The sequence below is a fragment of the Saccoglossus kowalevskii genome, chromosome 13 (genome assembly GCF_978046115.1).
Source record: "Saccoglossus kowalevskii chromosome 13, keSacKowa6.1, whole genome shotgun sequence".
Taxonomy (NCBI): domain Eukaryota; kingdom Metazoa; phylum Hemichordata; class Enteropneusta; family Harrimaniidae; genus Saccoglossus; species Saccoglossus kowalevskii.
The window spans coordinates 29,832,405-29,856,168 of NC_140653.1; the positions used below are offsets into that span (position 1 = coordinate 29,832,405).

Consider the following 23,764-nt stretch of genomic DNA (forward strand, 5'->3'; position numbering starts at 1 on the left):
TTGACAATGGTGGTGGTGAAGGTTTAAGGGTTAAAGTTGACAATGGTGGTGGTGTGAAGATTTAAGGGTTAAAGTTGACAATGGAGGTGGGTGAAGGTTTAAGGGTTAAAGGTTAAGGTTGACAATGGTGGTGGTGAAGGTTAAAGTTGGCAATGGTGGTGGTGAAGATTTAAGGGTTAAAGTTGGCAATGGTGGTGGTGTGAAGGTTTAAGTTGACAATCGTGGTGGTGAAGATTTATGGGTTAAAGTTGACAATGGTGGTGGTGTGAAGGTTTAAGGGTTAAAGTTGACAATGGTGGGGGTGAAGGTTTAAAGGTTAAAGTTGACAACACTGATGAAAAGTTTTAAGGTCAAAGATGACAATGCTAGTGAAAGGTTTAAGGGACAAAGATGACAATGGTGGTGAAAGGGTTAAGGGTTAAAGTTGACAATGGTGGTGAAAGGACTATGGGTCAAAGTTGACAATGGTGGTGAAAGAGTTAAGTGTCAAAGTTGACAATGCTGGTGAAAGGATTAAAGGTCAAAGTTGACAACGGTGGTGAAAGGGTTAAGGGTCAAAGTTGACAACGGTGGTGAAAGGGTTAAGAGTCAAAGTTGACAACGGTGGTGAAAAGGTTAAGGGTCAATGATGACAATGGTTAACCAGTAAATATATTATGAGAGGAACAAAGGAAAATACCTGTATTGTTAAACATTCTGTCCAATAGTATCCGCTGTCTTGTTTCTTCATCCCAGTCTCTAACCCATTCTAATACAATATGTGAATAATTGCCACTCTCTGCATTCATATCATCAGGTGGCATGATATCACCTGTTTTCATCAATGAACTCATCACTGATTTAGCTTGCATGGTTGGTATCCGTGACAACCGGATGATATTTTCCCAGTAACTAAAAGTGGATGGGAGAAACAGTTTTGAGAATTTCTGGGTTGCGAGTATTAGGCAATGTGTGAGCATAGTGATCATGGTGAATGTGCATTAAAAGACATGATTGAATTCAATGAGATGTCAATTCAACAATAACAGATCCTGTTGCAAATATCACAAAAAATACATCATTAAAATGGGGCTTCCACAATGCACAAAGGAATTATGGGATGTTATTTTTTTAAATAAATAAATGTGAGGATTAATTCTTTAAAAAAACGATAGAAAGCTGAAAAGTAAACTACTATGCAAATTAGGTAATGATTATGGATGTAAATAAACTCCAAACTAATTAGATTGTTGCAATTATCTTATAGAGTATTTATGTATTCATTTAAAATAAGTACAATGAAAAACTGAAAATTATTATTCAAATCAGGTAATTAATTAATATGCACATATTTCAGTGTAAATTTTAAACTAATGTCACAAACCATCAATGTACCAAGTTTCATTGAAATGTGATTAGAACTTGAGAAAAGCCAAACAATTATAATTACTATATGTAAATTAGGTAATTAATATGCACAGATTTAAACCAAAACTAAACACGTATATCCATTGTCCTAGAACATGTATGTACCAAGTTTCATTGAAATGTGCTGATCAGTACCTGAAATAAGCCAAAAATTGACTAATCATTACGCAAATTTGGTAATTACTATGCATGGATTTTTACCCAAAACTAATCAGGTTTGCACATTGTCCCAGGCCTCTACGTACCAAGTCTCATCAAAATCCATTAAGAGGTTCTTTGTATATCAATGGAACACACATACATCAGGCATCTTTAATTTGATACCGGTATAGCCACATCTCCATAACTCACAGAGCTTTGCATTTAAGTATTTATTGCATGCCACTGCCTCACTCAGCACATCTTCTGGCAAAACTTAACTATACAGATGTGACTTCATTTACAGTTGGAGATCAGGGGACATTCGTGAGCTATAAAATCATTACTTACTGCTTTTTGGTTTCTTCTGCAATGCTTTTAGCTTTATCATACGATCTGCACGTGTAGAGACTCTCTAATTGATACACAAAGTGTACCATTGACAACTCAATGTCAGTTAAATCACCAGACTTCTTTAGTTCTTCCACCTGAATGCATACAAAATATAATTTTACTTATTAAATATGGGGTAATGTAAAGAAATGCAGATTGTTAAATAATGCAATGACAACAAAATTAATATTATAATGAAATTACAAAATTATAACAAATAATATTATGCACTCACCAGAAAATCTCTCAGGTAAACATTAGGTGAGTAGAGACATATTCTTCTTAATTGTTGGGTTACGTTGAAACCCTGAAATAATATTTTCAAAGAAAAGTTACAAACTCAAGGTAAAATCAACCTTAAAGGACAAACAAACTGAAGTTGTTGTCACAATGGGATAGTTGTCAACAGCTGACAAAATAATGGTCTCAATAAACTGATATGCACATAAGTTAATTGATATGCACATAAGTTAATTGATATGCACATGATTTAATTGATATGCATATACAATAAATTGATATGCAAAAACAAAAAAATGATATGCACTTAAATTATTTGAGAAGCACATAAATAAACCAATATGCACTTAAATTGATATGCAAATACAACAATTGATATCTACATAAATTATTTGATATGTACATAAATCAATTGATATGCAAATACAACAAATTGATATGTACATAAATTGATATGAAAATACAACAAATTAATACACACATAAATTATTTGATATGCACATAAATTACTTGATATGCAAATACAGCAAATTCATATGCACATAAATTAATTGATATGCAAATACAGCAAATTAATATGCAAATAAATTATTTGATATGTACATAAATTAATTCCATTCATTAGGTATTTTCACCCACCATACTCTTAAGCATTCTAGCAGAATTACGTAGATCTCGTTCTAATAATGCTAGATATACTTGTGAGAATCCTATATCAATGATATGCTGAAGATTGCCACTGCTCTTACTACTCTGCTTCAGATAACACTGTACCAGTGGAATGCTGTTGTTTAAAATACCATCTCTAATGATTTCCTGTAAACATGAAAGATAAACAAGTCTAGTTTATCAACAATATTCTAATAACATAGTATTCAGTATTCAAATACTGTGGAATACTTTATTTTCGCTGGAATTAATTTTCGCTGAAAAGGTATTTTGGGCGTTTTGCTTGGAATATATTTTCACTGATTTTTGACAAGATTAATGTAAAATATAGGAAAAAGTGTATATTCGCTGGATTTTATTTTCACGGAATCATCCCTTCAGCGAAAATAGCGAAAATAAATTCCAAGCGAAAATAAAGTATTCTACAGTACATGGTTTGGAAGAAGATATTCTACAACTCAGGAAAGCTGGTATTGACCCATGCCTCTTGGCAGACAACTACAATGCAGAGAACACTTGTCCAAGATTAGGTATATTTGATATAATGAGGGGGGCAAAGGGGGTAGCTGGTACAGTTTTACGGGAAATAAAAAGGTTTTTTTATAATTTACAAGGAAACAAGCAGCCTATCGGCTGAGATAGCTCCGCTGTTAGCAATGCACATTTCAATTAAAGAACTGAAGACATCATTAGAAAATGAACAATATGAATAGTATCAAAGCAATCGGACTTACAGTTTTTAACAAGAAGTCGAAAATATCACTTTTTACCAAAAATTACAAAAATATTCACCAAAATAAATTAATTAGAGAATTGAAGATATCATCACAAAACGAACAAATCTGAGAGAGGTCCACATGTAGTACCTATATATGTAATATCAAAGCAATCGGACTTACAGTTTTCAACAAGAAGTCGAAAATATCACTTTTTACCAAAAATGACAAAAATATTCACCAAAATTAGAGAATTGAAGATATCATCACAAAATGAACAAATCTGAGAGAGGTCCACATGTAGTACCTATATATGTAATATCAAAGCAATCGGACTTACAGTTTTCAACAAGAAGTCAAAAATATCACTTTTTACCAAAAATGACAAAAATATTCACCAAAATTAGAGAATTGAAGATATCATCACAAAATGAACAAATCTGAGAGAGGTCCACATGTAGTACCTATATATGTAATATCAAAGCAATCGGACTTGCGGTTTTTAACAAGAAGTCAAAAATATCAGTTTTTACCAAAAATGACAAAAATATTCACCAAAATTAGAGAATTAAAGATATCATTACAAAATGAACAAATCTGAGAGAGGTCCACATGTAGTACCTATATATGTAATATCAAAGCAATTGCACTTGCGGTTTTTAACAAGAAGTCGAAAATATCAGTTTTTACCAAAAATGACAAAAATATTCACCAAAATTAGAGAATTAAAGATATCATTACAAAATGAACAAATCTGAGAGAGGTCCACATGTAGTACCTATATATGTAATATCAAAGCAATTGCACTTGCGGTTTTTAACAAGAAGTCGAAAATATCAGTTTTTACCAGAAATGACAAAAATATTCACCAAAATTAAAAAATTAAAGATATCATTACAAAATTAACAAATCTGAGAGAGGTCCACATGTAGTACCTATAGATGTAGTATCAAAGCAATTGCACTTGCGGTTTTTAACAAGAAGTCGAAAATATCAGTTTTTACCAAAAATGACAAAAATATTCATCAAAATTAGAGAATTAAAGATATCAACATGAAATGAACAAACCTAAGAGAGGTCTACCCAAGGTACATATACACCAAGTATCAAAGCATTTAGGCTTGTAGTTTTCAAGAAGAAGTCGAAAAAGTAAAACATTGACACGGACGACGACGACGGACGACGACGACGACGGACAATCACTCATATGATAAGCTCCGCTCGACAAAGTCGACAGCGGAGCTAAAAAAGACGTTTTTACAGTTTACAGTGAAAATTGAATTTTGCAGTGAATTGTGTCATCTAGTCGTTTTACAGTTTTGAAAATGTAATTTCCCTGGATTATTCTTTACGACTTTTTTTATTTGGATGTAAATTCTTGTATGTACCAGAAAAATGACACATTTTTACAGTGTGCAAAAAAATAATATTTGATTGATTATGTTGTACGTCACGCCTGCGATTACAGAATTACTGAATTTATTTTCTCAATTTACGTTGTACGAACAAAAAAATATTGCAATTACGTTGAACAAAAATAACCCTTGCCCCCCCCCCCCTCTATAACACTTTCAGGAAGATGAAAATGAGATGAACACACAAGAAGACGGCTAAATTTCAGGAAGTCAAGTTATATTGTATACATATATACATAGTTACCTCCTCTTTCATGTGATTCCATCTTTGTAAACATCCTTCAGTGAAATGACTTGCTTCAGGCATATAGAAAGAGTAGTGTTTATTCAGCTTTGTTGCATCTGGATTCAAGAGAAAAATTACTCATGTTGAATCACCATCCCAGTGTTCAAGGAATGTTGAAACACCATCCCAGTGTTCAAGGAATGTTGAACCACCATCCCCAGTGTTCAAGAAATGTTGAACCACCATCCCCAGTGTTCAAGGAATGTTGAACCACCATCCCAGTGTTCAAGGAATGTTGAACCACCATCCCCAGTGTTCAAAGAATGTTGAACCACCATCCCCAGTGTTCAAGGAATGTTGAACCACCATCCCCAGTGTTCAAGGAATGTTGAACCACCACCCAAGTATTCATGGAAAATTGAAACAACATCCCAGTGTTCAAAGAATGTTGAACTATCACCTGAGTGTTCAAAGATTGCAAAATAATTGGGAAGTGCCAAATAAGCAGAAAATCATTGAAATTTGAATGTTTAAGTACACATTTCCCACAATTCAGACAACATTTCACACCTGAGCAAAACTACATATTCCGACAGGTTCTATGTGTTAGTATGAACAATTCATTTTTAATTAGCTTTGTTTGTCAATTTGAAAACAATAATTTCCAAAAGGAACTTTCCAACAATAAATTGCAAGTTATTATATATTTCAGTTTGAAATTTCAATCCAATGTCAGTTTGATATAAAACTTATTGTGCTAACCTTGTTTTCCTGTACTGGACTGATTAGACACCCAATGTGGTACATCCCTCAAATATTGTCTGAGTTCATTGATGTAGATCATTAGCGTTGCCATGGAGCTCTTCAAATCTTCATCAACAGTCCCTTCCTCTTCTTCTTCTTGTTGCTGTGCCAGGGAGGTTACATTTCGCAGCAAGTGGTTTAAAAACTCCAATGTCATATGAAGTAGTTGTTCAGCAAACTGCTTTGACTGAGGTTCACTGTTAATGTTGTCTCTGATGGTCACACAGAGCAGATCTACAGCTGCTTCTAACTGAAATGTGTCCATCTTAGCCCGGAAAGGTGAGGTAGGAATGTTGTAGGTTGCTGATGCTGAAGAAATGTTCGGTACTGAAGACGATGTGTGGCGACTAAGAGTGAACACTGAAAAAACAATTCAAATTATTATTTAAAGTTGTATTGTTGGAAAAACTTAGTTGAAAACTATTTCAATTGTGACTAACTTGGCCAAATAAAAAAGAGATATACTGATTGAAAAATGAACTATTAATTCACGCATTGCAATGTTTGGTGTTCTAAGGTCGTTCACACGCAGTGGTAAAAATAGTTAGAAATTCAAAATGGGAAGGATCTAATGGTTAAACAATAAAAAACTCAAGACTATATTAATGAAAAATACTTTACATCAAAATTTGATTTGACAATAAGGTACATCTTTAATCATAGAACAGAGAATCCTATGTACAATGTATGCTTTAATGACTTGACGAAACACTAAAATACTCAAAACTCAATCACAACCGAAGCATTGGAACTGCTCGGTAATATTCAGCTATGGCACTGTAGCTGCTACATTTATTACTGTAACAGTAAGCATTAATCTCCCACACAGAGCTCTATTTCTACGAATATATCTCTGCCACCACGCTATGCTCGTTGTTGATTGGTCGATTCATCACAGTGGCACTACTTTCAAAGACGCTCACCAAAACATTGCCATGCAGGTGTTTGATTTTCAAACCTAATAAAGCATTACTTGTAGATTCTGTCTGTTTTCAAAGTAAGAAGTTTATTTTTTATTTTTCGTGGCAAAAGGACAATACTACAATGTGCTTTTGCTTGTTTATATTTCCTCGCCTGATGAACCGAGTAACACCTTAGTAACAGTTATTCCGCGATGAAATTATTTTCTTTTGTAAATTATAACTATTTCACCATTGTTAGATAATGATAACATATTTTAAAACTTGACGAATACGTATATGTATGACGAACTCAACACAAGACCCACTAATAACAAAAACACGCGTAGTAACAGTCTTGTGATGTTTCACCACAAAATGGCGTTATGTGGTGGCAGAGATACTTTTGGGGTTCTAGCCGCAAGGAACTCTCGAAAGAAGAATGAGGACCCATATCATTAGACATGCCTTAGTAGGCCACCTAGACTACTAGAAATTTACAAACTATTACTTTGTTTTTCAAATAAACCTATTTGTCTATGGGTGTCCTTCACAAATTGAGCAAAATGACATACATACATTCATTCATTCATTTCTCTTCACACTTATTTACAAGGCTCTAAGTACCTAGGTTTCCCTAGGCCTGCCTTCTTTGTTTTCTGTTGATTGTTTTCAGTGGCGTTAATGGGCAGTTAATCAGGTTAGGTTCAAACCTACTACCAATTTGCATATTGTAGGTCTAGTAGGTCTGAATAGGGCTGGAAAGAGCAGGCTGGGTTAAAACAGGTTTCACCAAGGTGTTTGAATATGAGATCACCCTTATTTCATGCAGGATCATCAAAATAGCAATCTGTCAATTACATAAATGCGAATACTGTAAAATACTTTATTTTTGCTGAAAAGACTTTTTAGGTGTTTTGTATGGAATTTATTTTAACTGATTTTTGACGAGTCAAGTGTAAAATATAGGAAAAAAGGTATATTCATTGGATTTTATTTTCACTGAATCATTCCTTCAGCGAAAATTAATTCCAAGTGAAAATAAAGTATTTTACAGTGTTATTTTTACATTGTTTTGATGCCTATCAACACACATACATTTATTGTAATATTACAGAATAAGGCCAAAATTTAGATATTAAACCAAGTGAAATAATACTTACTATTTTCCCTACTCTTTAGAAAGAATGCCACAGTATCCAGCTGTCTATGTCTGAGACCAACTTCCAAGGCATGTATAGGAATAGAACACCTATCCCACTGGTTGACTCTGCAAATTGTATCAGCAATGGATGCACTGTCGTATGTCATCAACTACAAACAAACATGACTTGTGTTATATTTAGTTTATATACATGTATAACGATGGTAAAAAGTATTTGTAGCCCTGGAAATTTTGCTGTTTGTATGGACTGCTGCATCACCTGAAGTCTGTATAAGTGAATTTGTTTATCCAATTAAAAGGTATTTATGCAAATTAATTAATTGATATGCATGAATTTGTACCTGCAAGTAATAAGGTCTGTAGACAGTGTTTGTGTACCAAATGTCATTTTAATAAAGCCAATAACTTTTATAAGTAGATATATACAGAGGCAAGAAACCAAATATACATTTATATGTACCTACCGTAGATATATACACCTCACCTATTTTGGAGGTCTGCACTGATGGGATCTAAATAAGTCACTATGTTAGTACAACAAACAACGTTATTCTTACCTTATTAACAAATGCTTCCTGTTGTCCATTGACGACTACACCAATAGTCGAGTCTGTTATGACCAGATTCGGAAAATTAGTATTTGGTGAACAGACAAGACATGCCGACTCAACAAATTCACACAGCTGCTGCTCTCCTGTTTGGAGATCATATATACACATGGTGCACACAGCTTCATCTGTATTGCTTTTGGTGCTAATATACCATGCTACAACAGAGGATTGACGTACATGTAGCGACTGGATCCACATGGAGTCTCGACTTGTTAGACATGTCAGTCTACATAGTGAGCCAGGCAACTGAAATTGGTATTCCTTTTTGTCTGAGACACTGGAGCGGCTTTGATTTGACATAGACCTTGTTCTGTTTTTCATGAAGCCACAGACAGGATTATCTACCATGTTAGAATGATTTAACAATTTCATGTGATTGGAATTATTTCCTTCAATGTTCTCATACCAGTTTTTATACTTTTGTTGTGGGCTGTTTTGTGGCGCTTTCCCGACGCCATCATTCCCACATTTTGCAGTTCGTTGAATACCTTTATAATGTAACAGTTGATTTCTCCATGTTCTATTGTTATCAGTATATATCCCTTTATACTGACTGAGAAAAGTACAATCCTCTTCATTAACACTGGGTCCTAGTTGATGGACATCACTCCTCTGCTTTGAAATAACTCCTCCTTTCACCAAATACTGAGGATTCTTGGCAAAGTAAATATTCAAACAGATTGGAAAAATATTATTTACGGCATCACAGACAGCCAGCAATAACAAGTTTTCTGAAACATCAAAAGATGTAAAAGGTACATCATGCAGGTCTTTTGATGAAAGATGTTCTCTTGTATTCACTATGGCAAATTTTTCTTTCTTATCAAGTGCATAAAATGCTGTTGTATTATTCAGGAAAATAACTGAAATGGTAAATACATTTGTAATCATGACAACTATATTGTGTATATTAGTTCAGTACATAGAGTAGGGTGTTGGTATGATGGAGTGAATATTATAACGTACATGTAAAACCAAATTTGGAGGATTGGTTATCAACAACTTGCGCTTTGCAGATGATATTGACCTAATAGGTTTTTCAAAAGGATACAAATGATACCATTCTTCTGAAGCACAATAACAAATCCTTGACAAAACTTCACACAAGCTAAATCTTCTGGTGGTGTATCAATTTCAAAATGCTGCAGAATTTCTGGCGGTCCCTCGTCAGTTACAGCAATGCGGCAAATAAAGCTATCAATCAAAGTCGTCACAATACATCCTTGAAGATTTAAGAGTCTTAAAATTGTATCTGAAGATATCTCTGTCGGGGAAATAAAACATGTATAGAAGTTAATTCAAAGATCAGCCATTTTGAAGATCAGTTTGAAAACCCAACAATGAAACAAGCATAGATCAGCAGACACAGCCCTGATATGTATAACTCCATGAATGATGTTAGGTCTGATACATGACCACCTTTCTTTGTACCATGGCCGACTTCAATCAGCCAATGAGTGTGCAAAAATTACTATGATTACTGTGGTTATAATGCAGTAACTAGTAGCCAAAGTATATTCGATCACCAACTCAGAATGTGCAAGAAATTAGCTACTAAAAAGAATCCTTTTAGTAATCATATTGACTAGCATGTTCACAATGACAATTTAATTGGTTGAAACCTCCCTAACTTGCAATCACTAGATTATGGCATATAAACCTTTCTTGTTTCTCGCTTATAATTTACATGCCTTAATCATGTGACAATGGTGTAACTCGTACTTTTTTGTGCCTAAGATGAAGTTAATATTGTTTTATTCATTACAGTGAAGTAAAGATTATTGTTATTATAGAATATGGCATTATTACAACTTTGATTGGTTCACATACATACAAAAAATACAAAGCTTATTTTAAAATAACGTAAAACATATTATTTTTACTGGTATTTAATCTTATTATTATGATGTTTTGAGTGTATCCACAAATTTTTAAGTTCACGCATTTGGCAGGAAAACAATAAGTTTAATTGTTATTTTACATGTTTACGTGGATTTAATTTAGTAGATTTTACAATCAGCAAAATTAGTGAAATTAAAACCCAGTGAATAATTAATGCATTTACAAGTACAAAACATTAAATTGAGCATATTAAAGACATTATATATACACTCATTATTGAGTCATAAATTAATTAAATTAATAAATTATAAACATTTGAAATCAACTCACCAATCAGAGATAGCAGTTCTGTGTTAATGGCACATGGGATGCACAGGTACATGAGTGAGTGACTTGTGCTTGACAAATGATACATACCTATTCCAACCTCTGACAACAATGACTGTGTTGAATCCCAATTACATTGTCTTGACTTTTTAATCTCAAAGCTTCTATCTTGTTTGATAATTGTGAATAGATCAATACTTTTATTGGTTCTGAGGACAGCAAATTCATCTTCTGAAGTTAGTTCTTCACTAGTTCTATTGGTCCACACGAACCTGCAAATGCAAATTATAATAAAAAAAACTCAGATCTAAATTTATAGATTTAGCATAGATTAACGAATAACAAGCAGTAGTTAATAGATACATCCCTCATTGATTAGATCTTCTTTGTGGATGTTTTACTCATTTTTCGAGCAAAAGTAGTTTTGAAACCATAACTTTTTATCCAAGTTCTGTGTCAATATCAAATTAATGCAAAAGAGAATTTTTTTTTTTTATTAATTTGACCAAAGCTCTGAACCACAGAATATATATTGTCAAGAAATCCATCAACAGTGAAGGTTCAAACAGAACAGAAGCAAAGTGGCTTTAATTCTGATAATTGTGAAATCAGACAACACTGGTGCAATCTTTGTATAATTAAACAGAGATTAACTAGATGTGAACTAACTAGATTAAAGTATAAAAAATATGTTTCCAATCAGGAGACTTTACCCCTTTTTCCCTGTGTGCAAACACAATCCGTGGTCACAGTGAATTGGTTTTAACAATTGATAACCCTCCCTCAAAATGAACGTAGAGTTTACACAGCTCCCATAAATTGTGCATCCTCAGACTGTAATAACGCAGTAGTGTCTCCGAATCGAGACATACATTTTTCTTCTGCTCAGATGAATTCTTCCGATTTGTCTCTGTTTTGGGGAAAAATTGCCTTGTACTTTACTGACCGGGTAACAGGTTTACTTACTCAAGGGCATCTTCAAGAAATGGCGTAATAAATGCACTATCGCCGACAGATAATAAACTGACGAATCCGTCTTTGCTAACCAAACTTAAAGTTGTACATCTTTCGTTTAACGACGCGGTCAGTGTACAGTGGATTTGGAAAGAAACAGGGTATTTCTGTAAAGCTACGAAAAGCCCTCCTGTTTTGGCCATCTTTCATGTTCAGTCAGGTGACTGCTGTTGCTGAATTTTTAGACTGTGTATTCGTAAGTTTATATTCGTCATCAAACTCAAACTTATTCATGTTAAATATATAAAATCATGTAAATCATGAACTAATATCGAGCAAATTAGCATAGATTAATTAAAACCATTGTCGATCGGGAAAATAAAGTTTAAATTAAACTAATGGACATAGGGGGCGGGCTGCAAACTCCTTTATTAGCAGGTCAAGTCATACGGTAAATCTGGACTTAGCGGGCCAGTTCAAGAGAGTCGCTGCAATTTTTTCGCCGTGTCCTATCTGGACATTTTTTTATGAATGCGCAGACAGTTTTTTTTGGCAACACCTTAAATCCATGTTTTTCTACTGACACCTAGCTTCCTTTTTTTTAACAATCCTCCCCCCATAATTTCATTTTTTCCATTTTCATGTCAATTTTGTTCTATTAATAAGAATAGTTAATAACAAAATAGGGTCAATTTATGACACCTCCCTATCTTGTCCAGAGTGTCTTCTATGACAGCTGGCAATGAATATATTCACTTCTATAATACGTTACTTATTTTCTTGAGTTTTAAGTTACATATTTAATAGCAAAATTACCTTTTTAACACTTGATAAAATATATACATTGCTTGAACATTAAAAAGAGGTTGATAAATTATCAGGTTAGTGGGGTGACGACAAATAATAGTTGACAGGTACAGCATGTCATGGGCTGATGAAATTCCAACGAACATCGCCCTCTAGTGATTGATTGTTTCAGATACGTTATCCGACATGGTTACGTGTTGAACTGATATTACCCGGTAGATGTTAAATTAGTTTGCAATAACCATACAGCACTAAGTTAATTATCCATCCATGGCCAAAAAAGATGATTTTACATTTTTGAAATGCGCATGTGCATTTTTTAAAACTGCTTGTTTCACAGAGTTACATTTGTTGTTTCACTTTTGAAAACATTTACTAGTAGATAAATTTTTGAATTTTATTTTCCTTTGAAATGTGTTATATTCTACTAGACAAAATCGCCAGCAAAGTCTGAGTTTATAGAAGCCAGTGTAAACATCTATATCAATTTTATCATTATTAATTTCTTCTGTTCAATTTTTTGTGAAAGATTCCTTCCAGTTTTCCTAGATGTTGTTCAATTTTGATGCAGTAATTATCTTTATCTGCTGTTTGTGATTAATATTTGTGGGGCAGCTCATTCAAAGACTGTTTGCAATGGCTTCAATCTGAGAAACAGTTCAATGTCTATTCATGAGTTAGGATTTGATAGCATGATACAAATTTTGTAAACAATTTTCTGAAAGTAAAAGTAGACCATTGAATGTGTATTACCCTGTAAAACATACACAGAAAAAAGAAAATTGAGAAAATCACACATGGGATGAGGAATGAAAAAGTATAAAACTTATCAAATGAATAAAAAAAACATAGAAGATAGAATAAACAATCAGAATATATAATGAGAAGATGTAAAAATAATATTATTGTCATTTTCTTTATTTTTGTATATTTGGTATTGATTGATGAAATAAAAATATGGGGTAACCATACTCAGTTCTGAGAAAACTGATTAAATACAGTGAAAATATCATGTTTTAGAGCAGTTTACCATTGTTTCTTATGACAAGGACATATATGTCAATATCTTAAAATTTTGCTCAGTGACATATGATGAAAAATAGATAAATAGTGTCTTACATGGTACTTTTTGATGTCTAGAATCATCAAAAACTGAGAAAATGTGCTTTCATTGTGGTCTATGGAAACTAAATGCTAAATAGGACTATACATATTATTTTACTTTTTTTCTCAAAAATCAGATTGACAGTGAACCAACAAATTCACATACTGTTTATTAATACTAAAACAGATTAACAGAAAATATTGCTATTTATATATTTGTTAAAATATGCATATTTGGAAAAAAATTTCAAGTAGCATTTTTTTATTTATTTATTTGTTGCTACCCTTTTACATCAAGGGCTCACTAATAAGTAATTAGGAGCTGCAATAAAATAAAATAAAATCATGCAATAAAACACGATGTATAACGAATATATAAAATTTGAATATAATCAGTCAAAGCATTTAAGAGATATGGCTCTCGAAGCCCAATCATTAAAACAAAATGGCCTCCAGTCAGCTATTTTGAATCCAATCTGAAAAATACAAGCCATGCATGGCACAGTCCCCGTTAGTTATCAAATTTAAGATATATAGTTTTGTTTATAGTAATATAGCTGGAATATAACCATGTCAGGAATATGATTTTTTAACATTAAAATGATTGACATTTGTATCTGACCGTCAAACAAGTACTTGTCCATATTGAGAGATATTGCTCTGGAACAGCATTCAAAATCAGCCATTTTGAATACTTGTATATATATATATATATATATATATATATATATATATATATATATATATATATATAACATGACGTATAACGAATATATAAAATTGGAACATATAATCAGTCAAAGCTCTAGAAGCCCAATCATTAAAACAAAATGGCCACCAGTTGGCCATTTTGAATCCGATCTGAAAATAAATGATGTGCATCAGAAACCTGTAATGTCTAATATATGTACCAAGTTTGAACAAAATCCATCTATAAATGCCAGAAATGCTTGATATTTGATGATTTTTTTAGCACAAAAATGGCCACCATTCGGCTATTTTGAATAGGATCGTCAAACCAATATATCTGTCTATCTATGACATGATGTATAATGAATATTTAAAATTTGAACATAATCAGTGAAAGCAAGTCAGACATATGGCACGAGAACCACATTCATTAAAACAAAATGGCCGCCAGTTGGCCATTTTGAATCTAATCTGAAAAACAAAATTATTTGCATCAAGGTCCCACAATGTCTAATGTATACACCAAGTTTGAACAAAATCCATCTGTAAACAGCCTAGAAATGCTTGATTTTTATGATTTTTTAGCACAAAACAGGCCACCATTCGGCCATCTTGAATCAGATTGTAAAACAAAATTATTTCCATCAAGGTCCCACAATGTCTAATGTATACACCAAGTTTGAACAAAATCCATCTGTAAACAGCCGAAAAATGCTTGATTTTGATGATTTTTTAGCACAAAAATGGCCACCATTCAGCCATCTTGAATCAGATCGTGAAACAAATTGACGTGCATATGTATAATATCATGTATGATGTATGTGTGAAGTTTGATTGTGATTGGTCCAGGCATTTCTAAGATACAGGTCTGGACGCACGCACACACGCACGCACGCACACACAGAGGTCAAAACATAAGTCCCCGTTTTCGGACTGCGTCAGAACGGGGACTAAACACGCATGGACATGTACTATCTTTATTGACATTTGCCCACTTTCTTTTCTCATACGCAAGACCTAGAGTGTATGTCCTTGCTTTGAATTTAAGCTGGGCACCTTTATAATTTTCAACTGATTTTAAATATTTTTCACAATGCTTGATCCCAGTTTTAAATTTCATGTAGTGGATCAGACTTGATTTGTTTGCAATGTTTTTTCTCCACTTATCTTCATCAAATTTTTCCAGAGCTTTTTTAATTTTCTGCTGACTAAAGTGTACAACTTGATGTTCATCTAGATCTACACTTTTTATGATATCATGAATACATTTTGGCCAGTTCCAGGAGATTCTGAAAGTTGTGTTGTTTTTGTTATTTTCATCATTTTGATCATTCAAAACATAAATTAAAAATAACTTTCCGCCATCTGGAATCTGACATGTCACACAATCTTTGGTAATATTTTAGTTTCATGATATCTAATCTATATCTCATTGTGAGCAACCCCAAATCACCAAGTACAGCATCATTTGCAGTATTTCTGCATGCACCCAGAATGAATTTTCCTGTCATATGCTGCTTTTTTTCTAAACTCTCCATATTTGTCCCACTATTAGTATCAGGATTTCCCCATAGTGACAACCCATAGTCTACTCCATTAATATTTCCATTACCACAAAGTATTACTTTCATAACTGGAAATAAGGCATTAAATATTTCTATTATTTTTGTACAGTGGGTGTGGTCGGAAAAGTTACGTGTAAATCGGTAGCCTAAATATTTGTACTCAGCAGCTTCTTTTATTTTTGATTTTCCAATAGACCACTCTCTATGTTTGTCAACTCTTTTGTTTGTGATTAGGACATTAGACTTGTCTTCATTAACTGCCATTTTCCATAAATTACAAAATTAGCATTCTACCGTTACCACAATGGGTTGCACTGTATGAAAAAATTGGAAGAGGCAGAGAAACACTGGAAATGATCATATGCCATTGATGTCTGCAAGCTGCTCAAGCAAGATGTCTTTTTAAACATCAGCATATTTCTTATATAATTCATATATATAAGTAAGAAATTAAGAAATGTCCAAATATATTGAACAAGGAATAAATATCATTGTAAATGAAATGTACTTGCAATAAATGCACCAGTGAAACAATTTTGAGAACAATTGTACATTATTGTATGTGGCAGAATCTTATCCTGTATAATTTACAAGGGTCTCTCAATTTAATGACACAATTGATAAACTATGTCCCTCTGTCGATAAACCTCAGGTTGAGTGGTCTGTCTGGTATCTGTAGCATTGTCATTGTAGCTTCCACATCAGTTGTGCTTTCCAAGATGTACTTTTGTGAAATCTGGTGTAAAAAACAAATATATCAATAATTGTAAATAACACGAAAAACATAATATTTCATTAAAAGACTTAAATCAATTGTCTGAGCACACAGTATATTTTTCTCACTAAATAATTAGACTGAACATACCCTGGCCAAAGCAAGATGAATTTCCAGCTCAGCAAGTCTCTTTCCTGTAAAAGTAAATTCAACATAACATAAACACATGACTAAAAATGAAAGCAAGTTTCCTATTGGTGCAATTTAATATATTCGATTGCTTTCGCATACATTTCTAGTTTCTTACCAATACACATTCTTGGTCCAAAACCAAAAGGTAACAATTTGAAACCATTGAACGATTCATTCTCTTCTCTCAACCATCTTTCTGGTTTGAATTTGTCAGGATCATCAAAGTACTGTGGATCTCTAGCTACCATCCATATTGCCATATTCAGAGCAGTCTACACAAATAATAAGAATCACATGCAGTTTATTTTAGTAATATCAAAATGTGAGACTCAGAGTTGTGATTCACTGCTACATTAAATCACACACATATTTCAATGTATGAATATTGATAATCATTATTATTATACATCTGTCACCGTAATGCCAGTTACAGCGTGCCATAATTTTGCGGTATTGCACTCGGTATTTTCATCCTATCATACTAGGAAATGCAAATTCCAAATATGAAATGATTACGTGCATAGGCATCCTCTAATAATAAAGACAAACATGGCAGCCCCAAGCTAGGGTACTTTATTTGAAATTTCAATTGCACATTTCATTCACAAAAAATGCATGGACAAGTAATAAACAATCAGTTAATCAGTTAACATCAATAAGATGTATAATAATATGAGGTTATTACGAGGATACTACAAAGTATGCAAAATATGTCTTTCAAATATGGGAAACTGTAGGTATATATCCCAGCAACCCTTGTTTAAATATGGGACCAGATAGTGGAGTTCCGGCAGACCGTTCTTAAAGAAACGTAAACAGCTTTATCGGTGTCATCATTGTCGGACACTTTCGCTTGTTTTTCTGTTCAGTCCCGCCTCTTGGTCAACTTTGAAAACAAATTTACTTTTCATTTTTTACCCACCCACGAATAGTGGGCTCAACCACGTGCAACCCTTAACTTGGTTTGACACGGTCGATCGCCGTGAGTTTATGGCGTACGAACAGGCTGTATCGCTTTCGCTTTGACATGCTGCTCAATTGAGAAATAGAGATCAGAATTCTATGAATTCAACTCATTGTAGCGAGTTTTTGTAGAGGTATACCAAAATGGAACCGGCCAAGAAGTACGTACGTAGTGAACTCGACACCCCTATTGACACCTTGAGTAAGGCCGCCGTCACCCATTGCGTCTCAGCAATTGACGGACAGTGGGTGTTAAGTTGTCTCTTTAACGGTTAGTTAAAAACACTATGCCACGAAACATTAGTCTTTGTACTTCAAAATTGCTGTCAAAACACAATAGAAATTTTGGGAGCCATCCAAGTACCCGCGACTTAGCCGAATCGCGACTTACCGAGGCGCGACTTAGCGAGGGGCCACTGTAATTTAAAACATGGTAAATATTACAACTATATCATGAAATATACAATTTGGTATGTATTCTTACCCCAGCTGGAACGTTGTATCCACTGACAACAATATCCGTCTCCAGTATACGACTAACGTTGACAACGGGAGGATATAACCTGAAATATCACATGAAACTGATGTTATAGCGAGAGTCTCAGATTATCACAGAAGTTAACAAATCTCTATGTAGTAGGGGACATGTCTTGCCATTTTAAATGGCAAATTTTAATTTGGTACATTTACAATGTGTTAGGTTTAATGTGACAACTGATTATATGTTTGGTAGTTCAACACATAAGTCTCCAGTACTAAATTAGGTCAAACAAATTCAAATACATATTATACAGACCTGATGACCTTCATGTTTTATTATTTGGTAAATTAGATTGTTCCAAAAAAAAAAATTCCTCAGAAATACACAAATTATGTAGGAGATGGAATAAGTGTAGGAAACACCATGTGGTGTTATTATACTAGCTAGGCAATACTTATACACTAGCTAGGCAATACTTATACACTAGCTAGGCAATACTTATACACTAGCTTGGCACTTATACACTAGCTTGGCAATACTTATACACTAGCTAGGCAATACTTACACACTAGCTAGGCAATACTTATACACTAGCTAGGCAATACTTATACACTAGCTTGGCAATACTTATACACTAGCTAGGCAATACTTATACACTAGCTAGGCAATACTTATACACTAGCTTGGCAATACTTATACACTAGCTAGGCAATACTTACACACTAGCTAGGCAATACTTATACACTAGCTAGGCAATACTTATACACTAGCTTGGCAATACTTATACACTAGCTAGGCAACACTTATACACTAGCTAGGCAATACTTATACACTAGCTAGGCAATACTTATACACTAGATAGGCAATACTTATACACTAGCTTGGCAATACTTATACACTAGCTAGGCAATACTTATACACTAGCTAGGCAATACTTATATACTAGCTAGGCAATACTTATACACTAGCTAGGCAATACTTATACACTAGCTTGGCAATACTTATACACTAGCTTGGCAATACTTATACACTAGCTAGGCAATACTTATACACTAGCTTGGCAATACTTATACACTAGCTAGGCAATACTTATACACTAGCTAGGCAATACTTATACACTAGCTTGGCAAAGTCAACATAATTTTTCCATCAACAAACCATTCTCTAATTTCTAACATCTGTTTACATCTGAACCGACCACATCTTTTAAGTTTCCAGCAAGGAATAACAGCCTGTAACATCATGGCTTGGTTTTCATTAATGTGAGAAATCAACAGTTGCAATACAACCAGGGTATAACTCAAATTATTAAATTATACTGCATTTCAAGTTCCACTAACCTTGTCGTTTCCTTTAAAATTGCTTTCAGATAAGGGAGTTTATTGATATCTTCATGAGTGGGTATTTTTCCTTTGGGAATAACTCTATTTACTTCTTCATACAGTGCTTCCTGTACTTGGGGATGTCTTGCCACATTGTAAAGTGTCCATATGAAAGCACTTGATGTCTTAAAAAAACAATTTTCCAACAAGAAAGTTAATAGGGTGGTGATGGTCATGACAATGTGCATTACTTAAGACAAACAAATTTTAAGTAAGTCACAAAATCAAATGATGTGCAAGAAAGTTACTTAATAGATTTAGTTGCAGAATTGTATGTGACATTAAAAATGACAAATATGTCAGAGATATGATATAGAACTATGTCAAGAACAGTACTTGTTAAAACCAAATCAATACAAACATGTACATGTACCAAATTTAAATGAAAACTGGTACACATTAAATCTGAATCTAGAATTGAAGAATTGCTGATTTTAATGCATTTTTATCGCTAAAATGGTCACCATTCAGCCCTCTTGAAAAAAGAAAAGGAAAAACTTTGATTCACTGTATACACTATACCTCACAAAACAATTGTTTAATGTACATGATAGGCAATTTATTTACCGTATCTACTGCTGCCATTAGCAATTCAGTTGCATCTGCATATATCTCAGATGATGATAAAGATTTTCTCCCTACCATGTAAGTCAGGAAATCCACATCTCCTGTAGCACCTAACTTCACAATTTCATCCACTCTTACATCAATCAGCTTTTTGGCTGAAACACAATACAGTGAATTTCATGAAGGCATGATTGTTGACTGTTGAAAACAACTTGACCAATCAAAGCATTTTAACAGATGCATAGTAGTAAATTGCATGACTGGAGGAAACCCCTCTAAAGGGTAATGTTTTATTATGAATATATTATTAAATTCCATAAAAACATTCATGCCTTTATGAAATTCACTGTATGATAGATCAACTGTTTCATTGAAATGTGATGATTAGTACTTAAGATATCAGAGGAAAAGCCAAAAATTTACATACTATTATGTAAATCAGATAATTAAAATGCAAAGATTTTTAATTCCAAACAAAACAGGTCTGTGCATTGTTCTAGAGCATCTATGTACCAAGTTTCACTGAAATATTATTACCAGGTATTACTTGTTACTTGAGATATCAGAGGGGAAAAAATGTTAAAATTAGGTAAGTAATATGCAAGGATTTTTACCAAAAATTTAATCAGGTCTGTGCATTATCCAAGCTGAATCAAATTAAAAGCTGAATCTGTACCTGTTGTAAAAATGTTATCCCACGCTGTGACATGTTTCCTCCAAATAGGAGTCCTGAGAAACTTCTGAATTGTTGCTGGCACTACAAATAGAAGCAGTGTTGTACTGAACACATCATGAACACTCTGTATGAATCTATGTGCTTCTGGATGTGGCTTGTCATCTAATAAACCCATTTTTTTGCTCAAAATTACAGAACATGCACCTGCAATAGACAAGACATTTTTATACAGTTGTGAATTCAATATTTTATTTTTGATAAGATGTAACCCTGCAATGAGAATTGAAAAAATATTTCCCTGTAAAGCCAAAAACAAATTATTGTTTTTTAGCTGTTTCAGATAAATATACAAAAGCATTCAAAAACTTTAAACATTGAACTCATCTCTTGTTTTTGTGGTATTAAGTAAACATAATAAAACAAAAATTAAAGGACAAGAAGCAAAACCTTTTTTTGGCCTTAATTACTCAATATTCTTTCGTATTTAAGACAACTGTGCAAACATACATGTAGTTAAACTATTAATACATTGCCTGCTGCACCGTTTTTCCCATTCATTTGATACACATATATGTAAAAACTTTTACCAGGAAATGTGTTACGCCCTAATTTTCATACCATATAGACATTGAACTACACATAAATAGTAGTGTACCAAACAGCCTAATGGCTTGATTAATACAAAACTCATTTGTTAATTTATTTATTCGTGTAAGCTGACGACAATCTAAAAAAAATATATATTACTTATAAATATTCAATTACTTACTATCAAGTGCCCATGAAAATAATATATTTTCGATATCTGGAACAAGATTATTTTCATTCGCTGATGTTCGTGTTCTTTCTATTTTGGCAAGCATGTCAGTGATAACATCATTAACAGGATCAGTATAGGTTGCAACTTGTTTGGGTCGTAGCATTCGTTTACTCAGTGCCACCCTGTTACGATGCCAGTCAGCACCTTCACTGTAACACAATAGATTTGGTGGTTATCACATGACGTTCCCTGACCAGTAAATGGGAATATATGACACTTATGAATGCTAGAGGCATTCTTTGTTGATGCTAAAATTTAGTAAACAATCTAATGTAAAACCATTTATTTTCACTGACATTTAATTTCACTGTTTACATGATTTGAGAAATATTGCATTGGGCTTTAAGTACATGTATTTTGCAGGGCAAATAATTATTTTACGTGTTCACGTGGGTTTAATTTATTGAATTTTACTTATTATACAAAAATAGCAAATTTAAAAACTATTGAAAAATTAAGACATTTACAGTACTTAAACTATTACAACATGTATATGTGTTACTATGACAACACCGCAAAGTATGCACTAAGGCAGTACAATGATAACTTTATTATTATTATTATTTTTTCCTGCATGTAACAGCCCAAAATGCCAACAGAAAGTATTCTTGGTCGTGTCATCTTTTGCGTTCAGTGACATGATTCAATTTCAGTATGCAAGAATGTGACATAACTGTGACATAAATTTGTCAAATAAATTTTACAGACGGATGTTGTATTCGGTGTCAGATGCATGATATTTTTGGGGTCAAGAGCATTAAGTTGAAAAAACACCTCAAAACAAAAAGATACCAAATAAACAAGAAACTACTAAAATACCAACACAGAACATTATAGACATAATAAGAGCTATAGAACACACACTATACAAGATTGGCTTTATTCTAGCCTTGTTTGTGAGTGTGTTTGTCTCAGTAACTTCTTCTCTTTGACAAATTTTGATGAAACATTGATCCATTACAGGACTTCGAGACAAATGAAAGTTTACAGGTACATACTATAAAATAAAATATTCAATGAGCCTGGGTCTACAACTTTTTGGGATTTTACCTCAAAAGTCAATGTCAAATTAATGATTTTGTTAGAATTTCAAAATTTTTCTGACCAAAACTATCTCCTTCAACATCTTTCACAGTATCGCTTTCTAAGTACAGTTTAACATTGTCTGACCCATGCTCTACAAACATTTTTTTTTTTTAATTTGTTTCATTCACAAAATTACAACCCTTTGAATTGGCGCTTGGACTTCTTCAGCTCCTGGCTTGTTAGTTTTTCTTGATTTGGGGTTATTTTTTTTCTGGGCCTTACACTCTGCTTCATTAAGACATGAATAGTTTTTGATGTAAATTTATAAAATTTTCATTAACATATTTACTCATTTATCCACTTAAGGGTAGCAGTGATTGGTCAAGTTGTTTACAAGTTTATAAAACTTTTATAAATATTTTATAAAAAAAAAAAAAAACTTGTCTCCATGAAAGGGAGTGAATTTTCAGGTGGGTACCATACCTCAGCAAAACGCCCATATCCTCTTTCAAGTCACTTCTCGCAAGAACCCAAGGTGAAAATTCCACTCGTCTTGGATATTTTCCTTCGTGTCTGCAAACTTTTTCTATATCTATAACATCTGTCAGCATGATAAATACAATAGAACCAAATTGCTGCCTCCATATTGGGCCATATTCTTTTTTAAATCTTGATAGCATGTTAAAAGGCTTATTAAACTCTCCATTCAAAACATTACGAATGTTAAAGACCATATTTCTAAAGAATCCCAACGGCGTACCAGGTAACTCCTCAAAAGGTTTGACCGGCGATCCATTATGCTTACGAGTCTCGTACAAACTCTGTGGATTCGATGCACTTGAACGTACGGCAATCTGTGTCAACAGGCGGGGTTTTAAGAGTACAGTAGCCCTCTTACTCGAAAGTTGGCTCACAGCGACTGCCATTTTGGTTCCTAGATACAAATAACTTCACGAGGCATTTGCGCCCT

The 23,764-nt window shown here is 33.4% G+C and overlaps 2 protein-coding genes across 2 annotated transcripts in view; both read right to left on the reverse strand.

Moving 5' to 3' along the window:
• The window catches only part of LOC102806837 (spatacsin-like), a 51,679-nt gene extending 39,659 nt beyond the window's left edge, over nucleotides 1–12,020 (reverse strand). Inside the window, exons 1-11 of the mRNA XM_085507400.1 lie at nucleotides 11,819–12,020; nucleotides 10,943–11,124; nucleotides 9,735–9,947; nucleotides 8,630–9,522; nucleotides 8,071–8,221; nucleotides 5,967–6,368; nucleotides 5,223–5,320; nucleotides 2,818–2,994; nucleotides 2,174–2,245; nucleotides 1,897–2,033; nucleotides 680–891 (exon numbers count right to left, since the gene is read on the reverse strand). Coding sequence (XP_085363526.1) covers nucleotides 680–891; nucleotides 1,897–2,033; nucleotides 2,174–2,245; nucleotides 2,818–2,994; nucleotides 5,223–5,320; nucleotides 5,967–6,368; nucleotides 8,071–8,221; nucleotides 8,630–9,522; nucleotides 9,735–9,947; nucleotides 10,943–11,124; nucleotides 11,819–12,009 — 2,728 coding nt within the window. The 5' untranslated portion in view covers nucleotides 12,010–12,020. The remainder of the gene's footprint in view (nucleotides 1–679; nucleotides 892–1,896; nucleotides 2,034–2,173; nucleotides 2,246–2,817; nucleotides 2,995–5,222; nucleotides 5,321–5,966; nucleotides 6,369–8,070; nucleotides 8,222–8,629; nucleotides 9,523–9,734; nucleotides 9,948–10,942; nucleotides 11,125–11,818) is intronic.
• Nucleotides 12,021–16,125: 4,105 nt separating this feature from the next.
• LOC100370591 (1,25-dihydroxyvitamin D(3) 24-hydroxylase, mitochondrial-like) lies at nucleotides 16,126–23,726 on the reverse strand. The gene is made up of 9 exons (XM_002730800.3): nucleotides 23,278–23,726; nucleotides 21,718–21,917; nucleotides 20,949–21,152; nucleotides 20,273–20,427; nucleotides 19,664–19,830; nucleotides 18,327–18,405; nucleotides 16,995–17,151; nucleotides 16,838–16,881; nucleotides 16,126–16,708 (listed from the first exon to the last, which is right to left on the reverse strand). The coding sequence occupies exons 1-9, from the start codon at nucleotides 23,718–23,720 to the stop codon at nucleotides 16,598–16,600; spliced, it is 1,560 nt and encodes a 519-aa protein (XP_002730846.1). The 5' UTR covers nucleotides 23,721–23,726; the 3' UTR covers nucleotides 16,126–16,597.
• Nucleotides 23,727–23,764: the final 38 nt, after the last annotated feature.

What these genes read in the sequence shown, in the direction of transcription:
- LOC100370591 (XM_002730800.3), bottom strand. Translation starts at nt 23,720, where the DNA reads ATGGCAGTCGCTGTGAGCCAACTTTCGAGTAAGAGGGCTACTGTACTC. An exon ending in GATATGGGCGTTTTGCTGAG is followed by an intron (nt 21,918 to 23,277) that starts GTATGGTACCCA and finishes ATTGTGTTACAG; the next exon opens with TGAAGGTGCTGACTGGCATC. An exon ending in TGGACCAAGAATGTGTATTG is followed by an intron (nt 16,882 to 16,994) that starts GTAAGAAACTAG and finishes TTACTTTTACAG; the next exon opens with GAAAGAGACTTGCTGAGCTG.